A 24,496-nucleotide genomic window follows, 5' to 3' on the forward strand; every position below is an offset into this window, starting at 1 on the left:
CGTGGGAAGATAAACTCCATCAATCCAAGACTTGCGTTATGGAATTAATATGGAAATCTTACAAGAGCAAGAACAATCATGCTTCATTCCTTTTTGGACCGGAATCATTACAGAGAGCCATCCTGGGACACTTTAAATTTGCACTGAAGTGTTTTCATGAAGTTTTAGAATCAGAAGTAAGGGTGTTTGATTTATGGACAAACTGCTTCATCCAAAACCTATCTCTGGGAATTAACTCAAATGCAGCCTTTAAATTGATAAAGGTGACGTATGTTGCTCTTCTTGGTAGCTAGTGTATTTTTCCACTAAATGATTTTTATATTAATTACATATAACTGTATGCAATGGTCAAATGCAGAATGTGTTGGTCAAAATCCAAACAATATCTAAGAAAAAAATTACCCTGAATCAGCCACTCAGTCAGTTTCCAATACAAATAATATGCTAACTATAGTTATAAAACTAATTAGGTACTATTAGCCAAATGAGATTTAGCTCCATCTTAAAGACTAGAATTGTTATTGACCAGGACCTAATCCTTGGGGATCTGGCAAGCATGGTCAATACAACTAAATAAGGAGACCAAAAGAAGGATTTATCTTTAACCATTCCGCTGGAATCATCTACTCTATTGCTTTATCACTTTCAGAGGATGGATTTACGGATCCTGATTTGGAAGGTAACTTAAAGACAACTCAGAAAAGACTAACTCACTTAACCAACCATTGAAAAATACATAGAAATGCTCAGTCCAAACTTCAGTTAAATCAATACTGAGGGTCCAAATGAGTCTTGTGGGAAAGAATGAGCTACCAAGAGCCAAAAAGCCAAGGACCTTTTACTCTTAATCATCTGGGCTACCTTATGCTAATTGTTTAATTAGGCCTCTTATTTTTTCCTCTTTACAATGGAGTTATAGGATTTTTTAAAAAGCTGTGCTAATTCCAGTAGATGGTGATCAATATTAGGTCTATTGGCCCTACAAACTTCAACTAATTTAACTCTGGCTAAGGTGCATTCAGGATCAGAGTTTGCGGTTGGACCTTAATCTGAAATTCTTCATCAGCACATATCCTAAATCCTAAAAATTAACTGTTGAAAGATACGTAAAACTTGTAGAACATGATTTTCAGCACAGATAGCCCAATGTATCTGTAAAAAATCTAAGAGAGTGTAAGGCTTCTCTTTTCAGATCTCTAAACCATATAATTGAATAGTCCTTAAACACCAATATTTGGGATGGATGGTTACTATATCTTGTAGCAAACCTAAATATTATCACCTAATTTCACAGTTAGTAGGAAATGGTCACTGTTGGGATGAATGTGAATTTAAAAAGGATAGGTTGCATTTTATTGCTACATCTGAGTATGGGATGTTTTGGGATGGCAGCTAGGAAATTAATGGAAAGTTCAGGGATATGTGATGTATGCAGGAAGAGTTGATGACAATGGAATGGAATTAGAAAACAATGAATCTTTGCGTGCTTGAGGAACATAAGGAACATAATTTTGAACAAGAGGGAATTGTGGGTTCAAAGAAATGGGTTTGTCTTTCAAAACTCAGGCTCCTGTATTCAAATTCTTCGGAAAGTTACTCATATTTTAGCCACACCAATTTATTGTGAAATATTTTGTGGTTAACTGCAACCACCAAGACAATTGTTTTGTCAATGTATATATACATTGTATACATACAGCAATTTTGTGATGAAGTGCATGACTCTTTCTAAAAATTCCAAATGTGCCTAATAATCTGAAAAATCATAATCTTCATTAATTGAGGGATTAATCATTGAGATTTAATGCCATGCATCACTCTCTCTAGAAAGCATGAAAGAAGACTCTTATGTTAACATTTTATATGAGAAAAGAAGTAAAGCTTCCAACTGTGTAGAAGTTGACCAAGTAATTACAATAATCTATGTTTAATCATAGTATTCCAAATGTTCAAAGTCTCACCTGCTTCTACATCACTGAAGATGGATTTGAATGCTGGGAAGTAGGTGCTCTGCACCTTATCTAGTAGCTCTAACATAGTCAAAATTCTTCTGGCTTTTAGTTGGCCGTAAATATACTGTAGATCCTCATACCTACAACATATAATGAAGAAGCTATGAGCAAATTTATTCAACTAATTAAGCAACATGCTGTCTTGCAGCAAGCAGTCTTATGATCTTCCCAGGACAAATGAATTTAACATAGAAAGTTTATTCTTTATGTCAACCAGAAAGTAAGAAACTGTACAACTAAGTTTTTCTTGGGTAAACAGATGTTTCTACTTCCCAGCTTCTTCCTCTACATCAGTCGGAAGCTAGGACAAACTAATGACCTGGTTCTGTAAACCACATAGCAGTAGTACTTACTACTCCATCCACACTTCCATTGTAGAATGAGTTTAACAACATACAGTACCTATTTTTCCAAAACTCCAACTCCATTTTTGGATGGGGATCTTTGCCTTGCAAAAGCAGTTCTGAAGACTCTCTTTTAAGAACATTCTGGATCTGGTGGGTCCATTCAATAACAGAAGACTCAATTGCATGAATTATAGACTTATCTACCAATTCAGTGCTGCAGAAAACAAAAGTATCAACAGGTGAGGTTTGTTTCTCTTTTGGAAGTAGTTACCTAGAAAGCAAGTATAAAGTAAAAATATAAATTCCTACTTTCAATGAAACAATAGGAAATTTGTCACAAACCAGTTTTACATTCCAGGTTTCTTTTTACTGGTTCACATTATTTGTACAGCATGTGTACCTTACATTTCCATGCTTCTGTTTCTACTCACTCAACAATTCATAGCTTAAAGCCAAAAATGAAAAGCTTTTAATTCATGCAGTATCTTAAAAATGACCACTTAAGTCAATAATTAAAGTATTAGAACTTACCTTTTCTCATTGTCAGAGTCAATGCATCTGTCTCTCTCAGGCTCAATAGGAAGAGACAACAAGGTTTTTCCTCTAATTTGGCCAACCATCACAAAAACACTCCTTTTCAGAGAGCAGATATGATGAATGATATCTTGGGACACTACATTGGGCCAACTGTGATGGTTTCTTTGGTTCACCAAGAGAGGCACCATTACCTGGAAGCATTCAGATATACTCAGTTATGAAACTGATATAGGAGAAAATACATTGTCAAAGTTTCTGGTTTCCTGATTTTCACATGATCCACAAACTACATCTAGCAGGTGGACCGATTAACCATTTAGAGATTTCTGTACTAACCCTCCCTGAGTTTCTACTCAGAACAGACATATGGAAATAATTAGAAGCAAATAATCCCTATGAAACATTGCATAAATAAGGCATTCATCTATTAGCCCCAAGAGACTAGATATTCCTCTTTGGCCATCTTGTCTGGAAAGTATGGGAATTCAAACCAAATATGTCTGGAGGCCCTCAAGATGTGGAAAGATTAATTTCAAGTAAGAGATTATGCATAGTTATTGTTTATAACCTAACAATACAAACAAGGCTACTGTGAGAAGCAGGTGGTATATATTTCTTGCAAAAATACCCCAAAATATACTGCCATCAGGTAAGAAGCACTTTTAATCCTTTATTAAATTGGTTTAACAATATTTATAAACCACCTGAGTTCATAAGGACTCTGGGCACTGTACAGTAGTGGAATAGACAATTTTTAAAAACACAATTTAAAAATTAATAACATAAACCTTTCAAGGGCAAAGGACCCTCAAGAGGTGCTCCCTAAATGCCTAAACTTGGACAGGCAGATTCTATTCTAGCAAGCTTGATAAGCTCATACTGTGCCATAAAGGGCTTTAAAATTACTCTGAATTGGATGTGGAAGTCCAGGAAGAGTCCCAACACACAAATCAACTTTTTCAGGAAAGTACTACTCACTCAAGAGTGATTAACAGGACTAATGTTATTAGACTACCCAGTACTGGCAAACAGTAACTTCATCTTTAATCTATATTTGTTTTGCCCCATCCAGATCTTTATAGCCTGTAGCCATTGGTTCAGGGCTTCCACAGTATCTCTGGTTCTGCCTGGAGTGGCGGTGTATAACTGGATATCATCTGCATATTGATGACATCTTGCCCTGAACCAATAGATTATTTTTCTCAGCAGTTTTACATAGATGTTAAATAAGATGGGGGAGAGAATCAAGCCCTGGGGAACCCCACACTGATTCCCTCAGGGGTTCAATCACTGACCCTTCATGGCCACCAACTGTAACCACCCTTTCAAGTAGGAGCAGCTCCACTGCAGGATAGTGCTCCCAGCTCCCAATTCTTGCAAGTGGTCCAGAAGGATACCACTGTCAATAGTACTGAATGCTGCTGAGAAGTCTAGGACAACCAAGAAGGGCACATTCCCCCATCTAGGTCAAAATGCAGGATATCTACCAAAATGATCAATACCATCTATCCCATTAAGGGCCTGAAACCTGACTGAAAATAATCCCAATAATCTTTTTACTCTAGGATCTTCTGTAGCTATTTGCCACCACCTTCTCTACACCCAACCGTAAATGGGAAGATGGGAGATTTGATGGAGACTTTTAAACATGGCCAGATACCAGGACAGCTTCTTCAAGACAGGCCACACCACCACCTCCTTCGAAGCAGATGGCATCACATCCTTCCTGACTCCTTTGGATGACCGACTGGATCTAAGAGATTGTCAAAGCCCAGTGAAGCATTGGCAAAATCTCAGATCCAGCTCCTCTTCCAAAGGAGCCAGGGAGGGAATGTATCAAGCCTACAGGTGAGGAGCCTTTTCACTTCATTAGGCTCAACAGTAAAAAAAAAATAAATCCCAGATTATCACCATGACATTGCCTGACTCATCACTATAGACTTTGTCCAATTGTATTCAGACCAGAGAAAATACTTGCAATATTATCCACTCAAAAACTGCAAACTCATCCCCTGTGCCTAAAGGAGCCTCTCAATATTTTGATGTATTAATCCTTATTTCAATAATTCAAGTTGCTGAACAAGAAAGTGCCAGTCTGAATTTTAAATTTATTAATTAAATTTATGTATTAAACATTTATATGGCTGCCCATCTAACCAATGGAACCTGAGTGGTAAACAAAGATAAAAACATAATCCATAATCCAGATCAATTAAAAAACCAAGGCAGGCAAAAACCATTAGGTGTAGGCAGCCCTGCAGTAACTTGGCCCCATATCATGTAGGGCTTTAAAAGTGACAGCCAACACCTTAAATTGTACCCAGAAGTCTACTGGCTGCCAGTGCAGCTCAAGTGGTAATAGTGTTACATGGGCATACCATGATGAGCCCAATACCGCATGTGCTACTGCATACTGGACCAGCTGAAGCTTCCGAATCTCTTCAAGGGCAGCTCCATGCACAGCATATTAAAATAGTCCAGTCGAGAGGTGATTAGAGCATGAGTAGCCCTGAGCGGTGCCCCTTGATCTGGGGACAGGCATTACTAGCCACAGGCACTCCTGGCCACAGCCCCTGCCTACAACTCAAGCAGAAGCCGTAAGGCCAGGTGAACCCCCAGACTGCATCCAACTATGCCTGGGGACTGTCAGGAAAGGTTGGAGATCAGCTGAAAACTGCCCAGTACTGCTGGTCCAGTGATGACTTCATGAGGAGATGGACCACCACTTCCTTTAATGCATGTGGAAATATCCCCTCCCACAAGGAGGCATTCACCACGACTTGGACCCAGCTACATATCACCTTCTGGAAGGTCATGACCATGCAGGAGGAACATGGGTCTAACACACACGTGGCAGAGTCCAATACCCCAAGGATCCTGTTCACTTCCTCAGGAGTAACTGGGCCAAACACAGATCCGATAGCTAGATAAGAACCAGCTGCAGTCACCAGCCCAGACAACCAGCGCAGCCAGAATATAACTCCAAATAGATGAGAGCAACATTATCTGACAAATAAAGCATAATCCTCAAAAAAGCCCTGCAAAGGTTCCCACAATCCCTCCTTACCCAAAAAGGACTGAGTCATCCATTACAGGGTTGTTGGGCAGCTACTGTATCTATGGATCCAATAAGGGCTGAGAAATGTGCATTTTGCCGCCCTTATCATCACAGGATAATCCTTGATAAAGGCTCTTACCTGTGCTCACTTGGACTTGCCCTTTGACTTTCTCCAGTAGCACTCTAGGCATTTCTTATGCCACTTCATCTTTTGAAGTTCTTCTGAAAACCAGGAGGCTCTCTGGGATCCACATGCATAAAGAATCTGGACAGGCACGACTGATTCAAGGGCACTGTTGCTTGCTCTTTCCAAGCAGCGATTAAGGCCTTGGTCAAACATGCATCAGAATTCCAGGAACTACCCCAAGTTCCCTCTGGAACCCCCCTGGGTCCACCTGGCCCCTGAGGGGGGCCAACTGAATTGGTCCCTCCTTCTATGGTGGGGGGCAGCCAGAAAAGCTCCAAGGCTATCAGGGAGTGATGCATTCAGGGCAAAGGACAGATGACAACATGCCACACTGCCCTGTGATAACAACCAGATCTACTCTGTGACCCCCATGGTGAGTCAGGCTGTTAATAACCTGGATCAAATCCATGGTTGTCATGCTGACCACAGATTCCTAAACTGCCTCTGACTTTGGGCCAACAAAAACAGGTTGAAATCCCCAAGAAGTATAAACCTGGGGAACTCTATCACCAACCTAGCCATGGAGTCAAGCAGGTCCAGCTAGAGAAACTGCTGAGTAGTAGGAAGGCTGGTACACATGGAGCAATACCATCTGATCCCCATGGCCCAGGGATAAGGCCTCAAATCTGCAGAACAACACCTTGGAAGCCACCAGGATGACAGTGGCTACAGCCCACTCCTGCCCCAGAGTCTCAGCTGATGCCACACCCAAACCCAGGTGGGCAAATTTCTGAGAGGGGACTCCTGCCCCCATATCCAGCCAGGTTTCAGGAATGTATGTCAGGTCAGCCTGTATTACAGACTGGCATTCATCAGTAGTGGATGAAACCTGGGGCCACCAAAGCTCCATTGATCAGGTCTTGGGGTTGATTGTTTTCTAAAAATAATAATTCAGCTTCACCTTCATATCGGATGCACTGGGACTAAAAACAAGTATGCAAATATAAATTTGATTCACCTGCCCCCAGAATTAATGTTAGATAATGGTTTACTTTAATTTTGCCTCTATTCATATTAATATATGCAAATATATGATTCCAATATCTGCTATTCTCCACCCATACAGAAGACAGTGAAATGTAAACATAGAACAGAGGAAAAACAATAAGTTGTAAAGATAACATACAGACATATGAAGTCAACAGAATAATAATACTTAGGAATGCAGGAAATTTAAAGGACTTATGAGGATACATCTACTCAGAAATAAGTCCAACTATTACTCCACAATGATAAATGTGCATAGGTCCACAGTAATGAAATGATAACCCATCAAACTAAGCAAAACTATGCTATAGGGCTATGAAGCACTTTGGAGTGAGTGAGAGTACTTGGTAGCAGTTGGTCAGCAACTCATTAAAACAACTGTGTCTCTTCTCAGGATCTCATAGCTGCCCTCTGTGGCTACAGTGCAATCCTCAGAAAAGAAGTTTTTTATTTGACAGGGACTACTGTATATGTGTGAGCCATGCGCGCTCCAAACCATCTTTCCTACTCTAAATCCAAAGAGCTGCAGAGCTGTACTATACAAATGCCAAGGCTTAAGAATGATCATGCAGCCCAAGGAAGCTAAAACACACTGATGGTGATCTGTGTGCAACAAGAACTCCTGCAGCAACTTTTGGAAACTTAGTTGTCCACAGTTCTCTTCTTTTGCAATTTCCACTTGACTACAAATTGAAAACAAATCAAGAACCTGAGATCCTTTTTAAATGTGACAAATTTCTCACATAAAAAGCACCGCAGATAGAAAAGCATCATGTACAGCCATTTTGTATTAGTTGCACAGGGTAAGGGAGGAAAGCACATAATCGTGCTTGCATAGATGAGCCCTTGGCCCTGTCGTCCTCTGCTTTTGTAACCAATCCATGTAGTACATCTGAGATGAAATCAACTACTGGTAAAGGAGAATTTAATAAGTTCCTCGCATATATATTTTCCTGAGCAGAGCAACTGATAAATAACCATATCATGTGAGTGCGTATTCTTGGTTCTCAGTCTTTTGATGTATTCCAAGCAAAATTGTAATGCGTGCACTCCTTAGGCTAAGACATCAAATGTTAACAGTAAACCTTGAAAAGGCTCACAACACAGTAGCATTTACTGTTAACAGATACTGTATATAGTAGCTATTATAGGAGGCCTAATAAAGTTAATTTGTCATTAGAAAATGAAATAGGGAGACCATGAAACACATTGTCACCTTGCATTAAGGCAGATTAATCATTCATTTAAAGGAAAGTACACATTACATCCATCAGGGAGATGCCCACCAGTGCAACTACTTTCTTTCACAAATAATCAGCATAGATTGGATCAGTGGCTTGGATTAACCATTTCTGCTGCGCTCCAGGTTAATGGCTACAAGCTTCCTATTTGAGGGGGTGGGGGTCAGGCGCCAACTGCAGCAAGCTAAAGCTCAAATCAGGCTCCCTCCCTGGTTGTTTGTTAAAAACAAAAAACTTACACCAACATATAGCAACCAATACACACAGCGATGTCCAAAAGAGGAGAGAGAAGTAAAAAAAAAGACAAATTGCCGCCGTGATCATGCAACTGAAGCCCTGCCTCTTTTATACATGCACTGACAGATGTGAAAAAGACCAACGTTTCAATTGCACTGTTGTGGCCGTTATCTTGGCTTTTTTGACACACACACACTGGATGGCCCTAAATATCCACTATTGTCTATTTTGACTAGCAGTGCTCCATAAGGTTAGACAGAGATCTTTCCCACCAGCAGAGATTGTTTGACTCAGAGATGGGCACCTGCTGATCTGTGTTAGCAGCCTAATTTCAAAAGTCCTTTGCGGACAAGCCATACAATCCCCTATGAAAAATAATCTGTCTCTTTCCTGGCAGCTGAAAATGGGTTGTTTTACCCACTACTGGCATGTCACACAGCCCCCAGCAGAATATACCTGTAGGAATTCAGCCCTTAACACAAAAAAAGATTTTCCTCTCCTGACTTAACAGGCAACTTCAGGAACTGAATATAGCTCCTCCCAACAAATTTGGATGGGTGCCTGGCCTTGCTCTGCATTTCCTTGTTTTGTGATCTGAAGATATGCATTCTTCTTCATCAGCAACCCTTTGCAAAACAAACGAATCCCCATTCCCCTCTCCCCCTTTTCTTTCTCTAAGATACAGAACTGTGGTCAGTCACCATTTACAGCCAGCCAGTTAACTAAACCTATTGATAATATCAGTTTTTCCTACACCGTTAAGATACAGAAGCTCAAGTTCAAATGGTACTTATCATCAACATAAAAGAGCAGTTTTATAATATTGTTGTTGTTGTTTTCCATACTGTAACTTAGCAGGTAAAACAGGATCTGAACAGTTTAGCAAATTGCTAAAGTGATTGGAAAGCATATGGATGCTCTGCTGATACGGAACAGGGAACACTCATACTGAAACTGGCACAAATCCAGGCACTAAAAGATGCTCTAGGAAGTGAAATCAAGTCTTTTCTCCCCCAGCATATGAAAAGGTAATGTTAGAGATGAAACCCAATAAGGACCAAAATCTTGATGTTGGCCATAGTCATGTAACATTAAATGTTAAATATCCCCAGACATCTTCTATATAGGATAAAATTAAACATGTATATTGTTATTGTCTTCAACAAATGTCTAAATGTAGTCACAGTGGATTTTAGCTACATGATGCCAGGTATATCGTTCTAATTAAAATGTTAATCAATTTTCAAAGACATGCTCTATGGCATGGTATAGAGGTTTGTGTTTGTGCATGATTATGATGATCCTGGGCACAGTTACCTGACAATAACATCCACTAACCTCAGAGGTAGTGTTTATTTTTTACAAATAGGCTAGATTTGTAAACTCATGGCGCGTTAGCAAAAAGATCTTGCAGTCAGTAGAAATACAACTCTTCTTTTGATTTTAATTAGAAACGCAAACTTGTCATTTAAATGGCAATTAAATAAAAATCCCATCAAATTCCAACCTTTGCCTGCTTATTTGCTTCTATGCTAATCTCCCACAAACATGAGTACAACTTAAAGCCTCATAATTACTTCATTTATCTCCCAGAACCTGGAAGGTCTATCAACTATTCTGTTTCTGAGGAAGATCCCAGTGAAAAGACCCTCCAGGATTCTGTTGCCATCATGCATTGCCCCTTCAGTACACCAATGCTAAAAAGTCATAGAAAATTTATCAGCCTCAGTGTATGAAGCCTTTTTTAACTGCATCAGTGAACTTCAGCAGCATAATCTCCAGAAACTGACAAGCCAGTCTCTTAATATTTGGACATTAAAAAAAACAGTGAAAACTACTGAATAAGCCCTAAGCTTAACATAGAATTACAACGTTTACAAGAATAAACCTAACACTGCAGAAAACAAACAAACAACCACAAGACAAAATGAAAGAACTGGGGAAAATACAGATAACTGCAATCCCGTCCACGTGTCCTGCACATTTTGTCTCACTGCCCCGTTTACTTCGGTTCTTGCCTTCCCCACCTTACCCCACCCCCTGCCAAATGCTAAGTGTGGACAGAAGGCTGCTCAGCATCCCTTATAACAAGTTATTGGGGGCTTTAGGGAGCTGCATGACAAAGGTGCCTTCAAAGAAGCAGTGGGAGTTAAGCAAGGTAAGGCTGCCTGCCCATCTGTCACGCAACTGTTCGCGGATTCTACCAGGAAAAAAAAAAATCGAGGCGTTTTCTGTATTTGGGCCATCTAGTGGCCGTTCGGACTCTTGCAGCCCAGATCCGGTAAGCTCTACGTTGAACCAAAACGAGTCTTCGAAAGCTGGCAAGACGCTCAGAGCCCCCCGAGCTGCCTACCTCTTCCACGAGAGTGGCGAGGTGGTCAAGGGTGGCTGCCGACAGGTCTCCACATAGCAGTTGCCCAGGGGCGGGAGGGGAGCGCAAGGGCCCAGATGCGAGGCGCAGCAGGAAAACCCCTTTCGAAGAGCGACCAGCGGTCGGCGGCAGAGCGAGCCCCTCGGCCAGCGCCAGCTGCCCCGCTACGCCCTGCGTGACAAACAGCAGCCGCCCGGCTGGATCGGCATCGAGAAAGGCGCGCAGCAGCCGCTGCGCTTCGGGGGAGCCCAGGCAACGCGCCCAGCGCTCCGGCTCCACTCGCAAGCTGCGCGCCACCCGCTCCCCAAGCAGCCGAGCGCGGGGACTCGACTCTGGGGCGCTCTCCCGGTCCGGCTCCTGCTCCTCCTCTGCGCCCCCCATGCCCGCCGGGCTTCCTTCCGTCAGTGTTTGGGGCGACGCCGCTGTTGCTGGGGCGACGAGGACGCTCCTGAGCTGGAGTGGGAGGGACCGTTGCAAAAGTGAGCCCTGACAGGCTGCCACTTTTCCTTCGTGGAAAAGCACGCAAGAGGCGAGAAACCGTAGCTCAGTACGAGCGGATTCCTCGCCCTTTCCCTAATGCAGGCAGAAATGGCCGAAAACAGCCACGAACTCCCCAGAGAACCTCGCTAACGCAGCTTGTTGCTTTTCGCTTAGCGCTTGGGTTGTATGAAATAATTCACGGTGGCTTATCAACTATAGATTAACGGCTTAGCACCCTGCTTGAAGGCAACTGGGAGTCTTTCAGTAACTTATGGCTAAAGAAATCAGAGTTTAGTGCATGTGAACCAGGCTAGGTTCACACCAATCAATCAATCTCTGCCTGCCTGCCTGCCAGTCAGTATTGACTCCTGGTGACTTCCTGGACTAGTCCCTGTGGCTTGCCATTGCCTGCTTCTTAGAGTGACTGGCCCAAGGCCCCCCCCAGCTGGCTTTGTGCCTAAGGCAGGACTAGAACTCAGTCTCCCAGTTTCTAGCCTGGTGCTTTAACCACCACAGTACACCAAACTAGCTCTTGGGTTTGCACAATACAAGAAGCTAAACCTTAAACACAAACTAAATCCTTTTGTGCTGCCTACAAAGAAAGTCAGTGAACAGCTTCTGCTTCAATTCCTCACTTTCTGCAGCAAGGATTGTTTTGCACCATACACACAGTGCACTAGAAAGCATTCAGGAGCTGGGCAAGGGGGTAGCATTCATCCAAAAAGAGTCCAATGGCACAGCATTCTCACCTTCACTGGATGAGAATCACGCACCTAAGTAATTTGAACCAATAGTACATTATTATTATTGTAAGTAAACCAGAATGAAGGAAAATTGTATTTCAACAGCTTCACAAGAAATGGGAATTTCTTTTAACCACTTTTTCAGATTTTTCAACTACTAGTCTCTTAATATAGAGGAAGGACACTTCTCATTCTGCTCATTTTAATTGCCTTTACAGTACATCCACTTTAGGGACTATCCAAAGACTACATTAGGGCAATGTTTTTCAAACTTGGCCACTTGCTGGCTGGAGAATTCTGGGAGTTGAAGTCCACACATCTTAAAAGTGCCCAAGTTTGAAAAACACTGCATTAGGCCAACAAACTACCCCTGCCTTCCCTGGCAATTAACTGATAACTACTTCATTCTTTGCTTTAAACTCTCCCTAAAGCAAGGTGGACAGAAATTTGGGACCTTCCATTTACTTGAGAACTATTGGCAAGGATGGCCCTGTCGTTGGTTTCCTCTGATACTTTTACCAAGGATTGCCCTCACTATGTATCTGGAGAAGCAACAACAAATGGCATCTAAATACTGAGTTATGGCTGATGCTGGACTAGGGAGGGGTGAGAGAAGAGACACAGCTTCAAGTTCATCCTTAGACATGGAAGCTAAATGATTGAGCTATTTTCCAGTCCAGCTTATTCCTCAGAGGAGGATGGAATACTGTGCATGCTTCGATTCTCATAAGGAAAGCTGGGATATCAATTTAATGAATAATACTATCTGTAATTATGCCTGTTCCTTTTACAACCCTAATGAAGGGTAAGAAACCTATAGCCATCCAGGTATTTGCTGAACCATAACTCTAATCACTTTGTTCTTTTGGTGGCTGGAGCTGATAGGGAATTCGAGTTTCTTTTTTGTGGATAATACGATAGGAAAAAAAAATACAGTAAGTTTGTACTTATTTAGGTGGTTAGTATAACTCTATGAAATGTCTACCTTGCAATAATATAGCTGAATACAGTTTAGGACAATATGCACACAATGTATATGCTCTGTACATTCTATTTACTGGGCCCTTGAATTTAAAAATATGAGTACTGTGCTTAAAGCAGTACACTGCAAATAGCTTCATAGGAAAAATGCTGCAAAATTAATTTTAGATATGCATTGACAACTCCAGAAGTGTATATGGTCACAACACTACAAGCTCTTCCAGTGTAAAGGACTTGTTTTAAAGAAATCAACCAATATTTTGAGAGTCAAATAAGTTGCAGATCCCCACTTGTCTAAGTGACCATATTTCCTCTTTGTCTAAACCATATTTTAAAAAAAAAAAGGCAAGAGAAGGGTAAAATAAAATATTTCCAGCAGACAGGCAAATGAGCCATCAGACCAGATGGTGTCTCTGGATTTATCCAGAGAAGCTAGGAAGTACATTTTGTTAGCTATGCTATTAACATGTCCAACAGGAGTTCTGCTTGTAGAGGCAACACAGGCAATTTATCCAGAGCCAACAGTCTGGCAAAGTTCAATGTGCTGAAAACTCCTAGAGCCTTTAGCGTCACACATATCAGATGTCATGCTGAAGTTACTCTCCCTGATACAACGGCAGCTAATTTGCTGCTTTGCTTAATTGGTAGTTTTGAGTTTTTTATTTGGTGCTCCAACAGAATCATCTGTGCATTCCAATTTCATTTTGGCTGGTGACTTGTTCCCCTTGACAGTCTGGGAGGCTTTGAACGCCTCTTTCAAGAGGCGCAATTCTCGTCTCTCCCGGCGCTCCTCCATCTCCTCAATCTCATCTGCAAACAAGGCCTTCAGAGGTGGGATCAGTTTCGGAATGGCATCAAAATCCTCAAAACGAACCTGACAAAGAAGACCAATAATATATAGCAAAAACTGTGCAGAATCTGCGTATATCCACAGCCTTTAAATTCTTGTAAATGAAAGATTACATGTAAAGCATGTACCTTAACACTAAATTCTTTTGAACTGTGTCAGCAGACAAAGAAAAACCTGCTGGACTCTTAATAGCTTCTACTGCCCAGTCAATTTTTGAAGCTCATTGATATATATAAAATGTTCTGATCTCTAGGAAGAACCATCTCAGAAGTCTGAAAACGGAGTTCTTCAAGTCTAACATGCCAACACATCTGACCTCTTCTGTTGGAAAAGCTGACTGGGAACAGAACACTGAATTGTTCAGTAAGGTCACCAGCTCCAACCCCCACCAGACTGATATCATACCTACGAAAATGGCTATTTATTTCCTATCTTTTGTTTGTTCATTTGAGGCTCCTCTCACTTAACTGATCCTATCTCCTATTTCCTATCTCATAACTGGAAAGGAGATGGTGTGACCTATAATTCTTCTTAAACTTTAGAAACTTCTTTATCAAATGAAGACAAGAAGCCCTGTGGCAAATATACCTGTATTGCTCAAAAGAACCTGGGATGCGGGGAAAGGAGGTTATGTGGCTATAACCTCAAAGCATGATCTGTGAGCCGTGGCAGCAAGCAAAAAATCCCAAGAGATTGAAACACAGAACCAGACCTACCTTGATATTGTAGGTCTGGAGACCTCGGATCATTCAATTACAATAGGTTACTTTACAGTTATAACATGAAGGGATAAAATAAACTAAACTAAAACTAAAAATAGGTATGATTTTAAAAATGAAGGAAGACAACATATAAAATTAAGTTACCATAGGCAAGTTAGTTTTAAAAGTGATAGAACCATTGTTGAGGAGTAGGCAGAGAGGCTGGGCAGAGACCTGAATTAGAAAAAGAGGCAGGACAAGTATACAGAAGCTCAGCTAGAGAAATAGCAATTTCGGAGTTTTTCAGCTTAGAGAAATGATTTAGGAAAATAAGAATACCCAGGGATTTATCAACATTTGAATCTTCCTATACGATATACTCCCCCAATCCCAAATGCGTATCATTATATATGTAATTATATGTATCATTCCTTCCTTTGAAGTGCTTGAACATAGGCCAAAATTATGGGTGTCCAAAGAGACTCTTGAGTAAACATCCTAAAGAATGGTGATCTGGAGGTTTACTAAAAAACCAGTATCACAGATTAATTATCTGCTCAATCACTACTACTCCTACATAAAACTAATTTTAAAAAACCCTTTCTTGTAGACTTAGCAGAATTATTAATGGCTTTTTTGTGAGAAAATAACAAAGTTCACAGATTCAGAAATGGTTGCTAAGTCTCCAGAAAGTGAAAATGCACTTAAGCTATATCTTGGGGGCGGGGGTGGGGAGTAAAAAAAAGCTGAAATATGAAGAAGGAAAACGAGGCCCAAATATCAGGCCTACTTGCAGATTATTCAAGATACAGTAGGGCAAAAAAGTATTTAGTCAGCCACCAATTGTGCAAGTTCTCCCACTTAAAAAGATGAGAGAGGCCTGTAATTTTCATCATAGGTATACCTCAACTATGAGAGACAAAATGAGAAAGAAAAACCAGAAAATCACATTGTCTGATTTTTAAAGAATTTATTTGCAAATCATGGTGGAAAATAAGTATTTGGTCACCTACAAACAAGCAAGATGTCTGGCTCTCACAGACCTGTAACTACTTCTTTAAGAGGCTCCTCTGTCCCCTACTCGTTACCTGTAGTAATGGCACCTGTTTGACCTTGGTATCAGTATAGAAGACACCTGTCCACAACCTCAAACAGTCACACTCCAAACTCCACTATGGCCAAGACCAAAGAGCTGTTGAAGGACACCAGAAACAAAATTGTAGACCTGCACCAGGCTGGGAAGACTGAATCTGCAATAGGCAAGCAGCTTGGTGTGAAGAAATCAACTGTGGGAGCAATAATTAGAAAATGGAAGACATACAAGACCACTGATAATCTCCCTTGATCTGGGGCTCCATGCAAGATCTCACCCCATGGGGTCAAAATGATCACAAGAACAGTGAGCAAAAATCCCAGAACCACATGGGGGGACCTAGTGAATGACCTGCAGAATGCTGGGACCAAAGTAACAAAGGCTACCATCAGTAACACACTACGCTGCCAGGGACTCAAATCCTGCAGTGCCAGACGTGTCCCCCTGCTTAAGCCAGTACATGTCTGGGCCCGTCTGAAGTTTGCTAGAGAGCATTTGGATGATCCAGAAGAGGATTGGGAGAATGTCATATGGTCAGATGAAACCAAAGTAGAACGTTTTGGTCTAAACTCAACTCGTCGTGTTTGGAGGAGAGAGAATGCTGAGTTGCATCCAAAGAACACCATACCTACTGTGAAGCAGGGGGTGGAAACATCATGCTTTGGGGCTGTTTTTCTGCAAAGGGACCAGGACGACTGATCCGTGTAAACGAAAGAATGAATGGGGCCATGTATCGTGAGATTTTGAGTGAACACCTCCTTCTATCAGCAAGGGCATTGAAGATGAAATGTGGCTGGGTCTTTCAGCATGACAATGATCCCAAACACACTGCCCGGGCAATGAAGGAGTGGCTTCGTAAGAAGCATTTCAAGGTCCTGGAGTGGCCTAGCCAGTCTCCAGATCTCAACCCCATGGAAAACCTTTGGAGGGAGCTGAAAGTCCGGGTTGCCCAGCGACAGCCCCAAAACATCACTGCTCTAGAGGAGATCTGCATGGAGGAATGGGCCAAAATACCAGCAACAGTGTGTGAAAACCTTGTGAAGACTTACAGAAAACGTTTGACCTCTGTCATTGCCAACAAAGGATATATAACAAAGTATTGAGATGAACTTTTGATATTGACCAAATACTTATTTTCTACCATGATTTGCAAATAAATTCTTTAAAAATCAGACAATGTGATTTTCTGGATTTTTTTCCCCATTTTGTCTCTCATAGGTAGTTGAGGTATACCTATGTCTCTCATTTTGTCATCATAGGTAGTTGAGGTATACCTATGATGAAAATTACAGGCCTCTCTCATCTTTTTAAGTGGGAGAACTTGCACAATTGGTGGCTGACTAAATACTTTTTTGCCCCACTGTACCTCTATCCTTGTGCTCACATTTCTCAGTGAGATGATAAATGAGAAAGCATTTAAGCTAACCTTGGTTACAATACTTGAGCACCTATTTCCTCCTGACAGACAGACAGAAACTTTATTTTGGTCACTGACCAATAAAAATATATTCTATGAAACAAACAAAACAAAATTATCCCCTAACATCAATAACTATTAGCAACCATTTGTGGGCGAAGCTTACACATAAAGTAGCAGAATTTTGCTACTTTTAGAGAAATACATTTATCTTGGTTGTTTAACAGATAATACAAATAAAAATTATCAGAGTGTCCTGGAAATTTAAATGGGGGGGGGGTGTTAATCAACTGGTGGCGAATATCCCTGTAGAACTGATAATACAAAGGACATGGGCTGTGGTTTCTATGGCACCTGTGTCACAGGGGGTTTCCTCCTGATTCACACTTTCAGTTCATAACGGAAGAAAGAATTTAAAAAGTCTTTAAGCAGAAAGTCAACTCTTTCTGATTTGGAAAAAGAATGCTCAAATATTTATAATTCCTTCCCACCTTTCAATCCCTGACAAGGTAGTTATTCTCGATTCCCACTTTCCTCTAGAGGAAACACTGAAAAACTTTGGGACTAAGCTACACAATGGAGAGATGAACATACGTTCTGAAGAGGAACTGAGCAACTTGGACCAGTGATTTCCTATCAGACCTGATATTCCAACTGGATAATGAGAAGACATTACTCTTTGCTCACTAGACTAAGCCCAGCCCAGTAGAATTCTAATCTACTGTGTCTATGCCTCTTAAAATTAAAATTGAAAATTCTCTGAAAGGGATTGCTAGACTAAATTATTCCAAATCAGACTCATTCTGGAAATACAATCACTGCCTTGTGAGTGAGAAAATAATGAAAGGAAAGCATCTCCAAATAATGCAGTTTGGGTTGCTTCAAAGGAAGGAATAAAAATTAATGCACAGAAGGGAGAATAAGCTTGGACTCAAGAAGAAACTGCAGTCTAAGCAAGAAAGGAGTGCTGACAAAAACAACAGAAACTATACATACTTGCATAGTATTATGAGGTGTTAGTTGTGTATCCATTTAGGTAAGACAGAATCATCAACTTTGATAGCTTGAGACATTGGGCAGAGATCCCCAATATAATTTTACTGTGTGACTAGAAAATACATTCAATATCCAAGAGAAGCACATGAAAATGTGGAACTCTCTTAGCTTAAGCTACATTTTTAACTGACCTGCATGTGATCAAATGCAATTCCAACCTTCTCACTGAAATCCTCGCTGAAAAGAGGAATTTTAGCATAGCGTTGACTGAAGTGATTGAGCATGATGAATTCTGCATTCATTTGCATCCCAACTTCAACAGCCTGTGAAGTAGTGCTATAAAGAGGAAACAAAAAGACAACTAAAGGCTTCCACAGTATGAAATGAAGAACCGGAACCCCTCATAGCAAACTATGTTAGAAAGGATGGAAAAGCAAATCAGAAGACTACAGGAGCAAAATACAAGCATTTATGGACTATTTCAACTGCTATTCCTGCTTCAAAATGCCAAGCGATATAGTTGGCCCTCAGAAACCCAGGTCACCAACCTCACCCCTACCAGAGTCCTGATCTGAAAATCATTGTAATTTTAAATTGCTCAGTCTCAATTTGTGTTTTTCTTCTTGTAATACCAAAGTTAACCCTTTAAATATTGAGAAAGGCCACATCTATTCCCTATATATAATTCTTTGTTTCATGTCAGAAATATATATTTCTTAGCATATTAATATAATGGGGGGGGAGAGGCTTTTAAAATAAAGAAAATAACCCTACAACACAAAAAGAGGTTTACAAAAATCAAGTCTAACTTAGACTTAACTACAAGATAAACTATGCAAACACCCAAAGCAGTTAATATTTGCTCCAATCTTATGTAACTATTCAAGGAACATAAATTATAGATGCTTTCTATCACTGTTTAGATTTTTAAAAGTTTTTAAAAATCTTCTTTATGCCACTCTTACATGAAAAAAATGGTAATGTCATCATGCTAGAAGTTCTTTACCTGTGTGTCTTCTCTACAGCTTCCTCTTCCATTCCATCTTCCAATGTTGCTTCATGAATCAACAAAGAAGCATTCTTTCCTGTGAAAACCGTATTTGTGACATTTTAAGAACGGTATAAGAAGAGTTTCGAACATATGGTTTGACACAAAGTATACCCAGTAATAAAGAGGTAAATGCGTAGCTTACCCATGTCAACTAAAGCGGCACATGGCATAGTGTCACCAGAATAGACTATTTTCCAACCAGATTTATGGACCATGGAACAAGCAAAGGCATTCTTACAGTGCCGGACTTCGCATGTCTGAAACTAAATATCACAGCACATTAACCACTTGAAACCTCTATGTGCTTTTTCCTATCCCAGTCTATCCCATGCCTTTTTTTTACCTCTCTGAAGTCACATTTCTCCATAAGCAATTCAGTATACATTTTTGCACTGGGTTTAAATATATCACAGTTTTCTTTTAAAAACTGGGCAGGAATCATTCTGAAAGGAAAAAAGAGAGACCCACAATTATAGTAAAAGCATGTATGGTTTTGTTTTGTGAACGAGTGAGTTAAAAGAACTTTTAATAGCAGCAAAACTACTTGGTATGAAGGGGGAAAGTAATATTCCCCGCTCTTTGGAACATTCTACCCCCGGAGGTGCGATTGGCCCCCTCACTCCTGGCCTTCCAGAGGACCTTGAAGACCTGGCTCTCTCACTTGGCCTCGGGCGGGGAGGGAATATCTCAAGCAGGGAGATGGCTAGCCCCATAGTGGCCAGCTGTCCCCGGCCCGATTTTCCATCTTCTTGGTTTTTCTTTTTTTAGTATTGTTTTAATTCTATATATATTATGTATTTTATATATATTTATAGTTTTAATGTCTTTGTAAGCTGCCCAGAGTCCCTTATTGTGGGGGAGATGGGTGGGGGAGAAATAATAATAATAATAATAATAATAATAATAATAATAATAATAATAATATCATCTTCATAAGTACACACCATTATGACACTTGTTTTTTCTTTCAAATTCCTAATGTTATTAGCTATCAAATGTAGTATTATTTTCTGCTCACATCAACCAATTTCATTAGAAGAACCTAATGGCTCATCCCATTACCTGCTTATCCACATACTCAATGAATTTCATAAAGAATAAAATTAATCACAAGTCTCAACATGAATGTAAAATTGCTCTAAACTGGCAATGCTGAATCTTTTTATTTTAAAGATTAACATATAATAACTAACCATAATAAACATTTGGTGGAACTGTTACCAACAAGGTTCTAATAAATATTTTGTCATCCAGCACATTATTCTGATCTAGATGAACAATGATTTAAAGAGTATGAGATCAAGTAGAACCCTGCAGAGGTTAAAAAATAACCAGCAAACTGAATCAAATCTATGTGAAATGTACCTATACCTCCTCTTCTAAACAAGTTAGGACCCCAACAGAGAAACTAGGTAGTTTTCCTAGAGGTTTACAAGACACTAAATTACTATATTAAATTAATTCATTCACCCCGATCTCTAACTTCTTCAAACCCATAACTAAACTGAGCACCAAGGTGCTAATACAATTATTGCCAGATTAGAATTAAGGAGATACCAAAGTTCAAATCTCCATTCTGACATGAAACTCATTGGCCCTGTTTCCACAACTGGGTCAACTGACCCTATGAACTGATTCCCATGGGGCTAGATTCAGCCCAAAGCAGAATCAATCTAAGCTAAGCTAATTCAGTCCAATCAGCTGTATCCTGGGAACGTCAAATCTATTCAACTGCCTCATTTTGCACTGCTATCTCCAAGAAAAAAAGCTGAAGAGACAGAACAGCTGAAAAAAGCAAGCCTTTTCCATTATAAAATTCATTGCCAAGGCCTGATAGCACAAAATACACTTCTTAAAAACAGGCTGCGGCACATTTTAAGCCATATCTACTGCTGCTTGCTAGGCCAATGGGAGAGTAGCTAGTGCTGTTATGAAATCATGCCAGTATTCTCCTGGCACAGGGTTCATCAGACAATGGCACTTCCTGGAGAAAGTGGGCTCCAAAATCACTAGTAGGGAGATCTAACCAGGTTAATGACCAACTGGATTAAGTGTTTTGTGGGAACAGGGCCACTGAATGCTCTTGGATTAGAAAACTCTCTTGGTGTAGTTTACAATATAGGGTTACAACAAGAATAAAAGTGATAAACCATGCATGCTGCTCTGAGTTCCTTTGATGAAGAGTGGAATATAAGCTGATACAAAAAAGACATGGTTTCCATATGGTGAGTAATGCTTACAGCTATAACTTCTGGGGATATAGCAAGGTATGAACAGTGAAGTCTCAAGTGACCCATCTTGGTGTGTCACCTTTCGGTTAACAGTAGCTCACTTGAAACATATTTTATTATTTATTTATTTATATTTCAAATTTAGATACCGCCCATCTCATGAAAAAGTGACTCTGGGCGGTTCACAATAAAACAACAATAAATATTAATTAAAATACAATAAAAACAATATAAAAATACAGTAAAAACAGAGTAAAACCAAACACATACACAAATAATAATATTGCTACAAATATACTTCAATGTCTCACATAAGTATCTACATACTTGATATGCCCCAGGATCTCTTGACAGTGATCATGGTATTGATTCAGCCATGTCATAAGTATTGTGGGTGCAACCATTAACAGTGGGTTGGGAGACTCCCCCCGAGATACCTGAGTGAAGAAAAATAAGTAAATAAATGATGAGAGATTTTGCAAGAATTAGTAAACTGTGAGGTTACATTAGAAAACAAGGCAAGAATTAATCCCTGTATATTCTTCTGATACTTGGGTACTCTTAATAAAGGAGGTCCTTTCCCAGTGCCTGGAGGCCATGTGGGTCTGAACAGGGAAGAACAGGCTTTGGTTCAACCGTGGCAAGACTGACATCTTTAAGTCTCCTTGGGGGTGCACTTCCCTAGTCAGAGCTGGTGCTTGATTTGGGGGTCCTCCTGGACCCATGGCCCCTGCTCAAAGAGCAAGTGTCAGCTGCGACTAGGGGAACCTTTGCACAGGTTCATCTTGTGTACCAATGGCACCCATTCATGAACCGGAGGCTTTGCTTATGACCACCTTCCATTTGGATTACAGGTAGTCCCCAGGTTAAGAACACCTGATTTAAGGACGACCCATAGTTAAGAACGGAGCCTACTGTAGCAAAATTCAAGTTAAATACACAATGCTTTGAATTAAATACACAATGGTTCGAGTTCATTACACAATATTACTTATATAGTATTATACAATAATACTGTTCCGGCTTGCAAATTCGACTTAAGGTCATACTTTGGAATGGATCTTGTTCTTAAACTGGGGACTACCTGTACTGTAAAGCACTCCTCATGGGGCTGTCCTTGAAGAGCATTCAGAAGCTGCAACTGGTCCAGGACACAATGGTACAAGCAGTTTTGGGTATCTCTTGATACACTCATTTAAGACCACTGCTTCACAAGCTGCACTGGCTCCCAGCAGGCTTCCAGATCCAAATCAAGGTATTGGTTACCATCTATAAAGCCCTACATGGCATAGGACCAAGTTATTTGCAGGACCATCTGTCCCCCATTGTTTCTGTCCCCCACTGTTTCTGCTCATCCCACCAGGTCTAACAGGGAGGACATGCTTCAGGTCCCTCCATCAAACAGTGCCATCGTGTTGCACCCAGGGGTTGTGCCTTCTCTGTGGCTGTGCCTGCCATGTGGAACAGCATCCCCTCAGAGATTCAGATAGACTTCCGGAAAGCTCTGAAGACCTGGCTGTTCCCCCAGGCATTTGGGCCAGACAGTTAGATGACCTCTGCTGGTGATGTGGCTTTTGTTTTGTGTGTTACTGTTAACTGGAGCATCATGGGTTATGATTATGATTGTTATGATGGTTTTAATTTCTGTATGTCGCCCAGAGTCACTGCTGTGAGATGGGAAGCTTTATAAATCATATAAATAAATAAATACTTACAAGTGCACGATGTCTCTGCAACAAGATATTTAACAAGCCCTAGAAGAAAGAAAGTTGGTAAATTGTGAATAGGTGACAGCTTATTTCTAATACACTCCTCTTTAAATGTTTCTTCTTAAAGGAAGGTGATTGTAGAAAGGCAAAAAAACAACCTATATAAGATGCCCTCTCTCACAATATGTTGAAGACAACATAGTTTTACCTAATGCTAGAAAAGAAAAGCATAATCAGTGGTTTTGAAATACTGTTCATACTGATGTTAACAAATTTGGCTGGTTGTTTAACCAGTCAATATTAAAGTAATTTCAAAGTTGTTTGCAACTGAGAAAAATTAGCTACATAAATGGATTGTCTATAGTTTGACAGAAAAACATAGAAGCAAGGAGGGTATACAATAAAATCCAGACCACTGATTATATTTAATATCCAAGTAGTCCTTGTTGAATGACCAGTCATTCAGCGACTGTTCGAACTTACAATGACGCTGAATGAGGGGGATGGTTGTCATAGTTGTGGCTGTTGCAGCATCCCCACGGTCACACGACTGCGATTTGGGCATTTGGCAACCAGCTTGCGATTATGACATTGCAGCATCCTGCAATCATGTGATTGCCATTTGCAACCTTCGCTGCCAGCTTCCAACAAGCAAAGTCAATGGGGAAACCAGCAGGAGGTCACAAATGGTGTTCACATGACCATGAGACGCTGCGACCACGTGGGCTTGCCTAACAATGGCAACTGGGACTGCTGCAATTGCCATCATAAGTCAGCGCAGACACATGATGTCGCACTTTATGACGTCACTTAGCAACAGAGTTGCCAGTCCCAATTACCATCATTAAGCGAGGACTACCTGTAACAAATAAGAGAAAAATAAAACTGCAGTGCAATTATTTACACATTACTCACTGTATGATGATCAGCATGTATATGAGAAATAAATACTGCTGCAATGTTGCACAATATTTTGTCAATTTCATCTCCATAGTGGCGGCAAAGCTGGCCAAAAGTTCCTTCACCACAATCCAGAAGCACAGACTGAGTAGGACTAGCAGAAGAGAATGTATACATTATCAATAGATAAAAGACTACATTTACAGAAGCCATGATCCTGGCATGCCACACCTTCCCTCACAGTATTTAATTCAAGAGCTTAAGGTAGCAGTTCTGCTGTATGTCTTCCCACCATCTAAATGTGATTAATGCAAAAGTATATTTAAAAAATCCTAGTTTGCATTTATACTGTAGAACTGTATCCTAG

At 40.4% G+C, this 24,496-nt stretch overlaps 2 protein-coding genes across 3 annotated transcripts in view; both read right to left on the reverse strand.

The window, feature by feature from the left end:
* The window catches only part of DNAH9 (dynein axonemal heavy chain 9), a 212,906-nt gene extending 201,541 nt beyond the window's left edge, over positions 1-11,365 (reverse strand). For both annotated transcript variants that reach the window (XM_088133503.1, XM_088133502.1), the window contains exons 1-4: positions 10,960-11,365; positions 2,891-3,087; positions 2,415-2,573; positions 1,962-2,092 (exon numbers count right to left, since the gene is read on the reverse strand). In XM_088133503.1, coding sequence (XP_087989629.1) covers positions 1,962-2,092; positions 2,415-2,573; positions 2,891-3,087; positions 10,960-11,358 — 886 coding nt within the window. In that variant the 5' untranslated portion in view covers positions 11,359-11,365. The remainder of the gene's footprint in view (positions 1-1,961; positions 2,093-2,414; positions 2,574-2,890; positions 3,088-10,959) is intronic.
* A 1,020-nt stretch (positions 11,366-12,385) lies between these two features.
* ELAC2 (elaC ribonuclease Z 2) overlaps positions 12,386-24,496 on the reverse strand; it is a 33,526-nt gene continuing 21,415 nt past the window's right edge. The window contains exons 17-24 of the mRNA XM_007433892.3: positions 24,145-24,283; positions 23,236-23,274; positions 21,848-21,957; positions 19,633-19,732; positions 19,432-19,552; positions 19,245-19,323; positions 18,430-18,574; positions 12,386-14,055 (exon numbers count right to left, since the gene is read on the reverse strand). Of these exons, the coding sequence (XP_007433954.1) occupies positions 13,819-14,055; positions 18,430-18,574; positions 19,245-19,323; positions 19,432-19,552; positions 19,633-19,732; positions 21,848-21,957; positions 23,236-23,274; positions 24,145-24,283 (970 nt within the window). The 3' untranslated portion in view covers positions 12,386-13,818. The remainder of the gene's footprint in view (positions 14,056-18,429; positions 18,575-19,244; positions 19,324-19,431; positions 19,553-19,632; positions 19,733-21,847; positions 21,958-23,235; positions 23,275-24,144; positions 24,284-24,496) is intronic.

Source organism: Python bivittatus, unplaced genomic scaffold (assembly GCF_059951505.1).
Source record: "Python bivittatus isolate LINGU-HERP-01145 unplaced genomic scaffold, Pbiv_v1 ctg000080_np1212, whole genome shotgun sequence".
NCBI lineage: Eukaryota > Metazoa > Chordata > Lepidosauria > Squamata > Pythonidae > Python > Python bivittatus.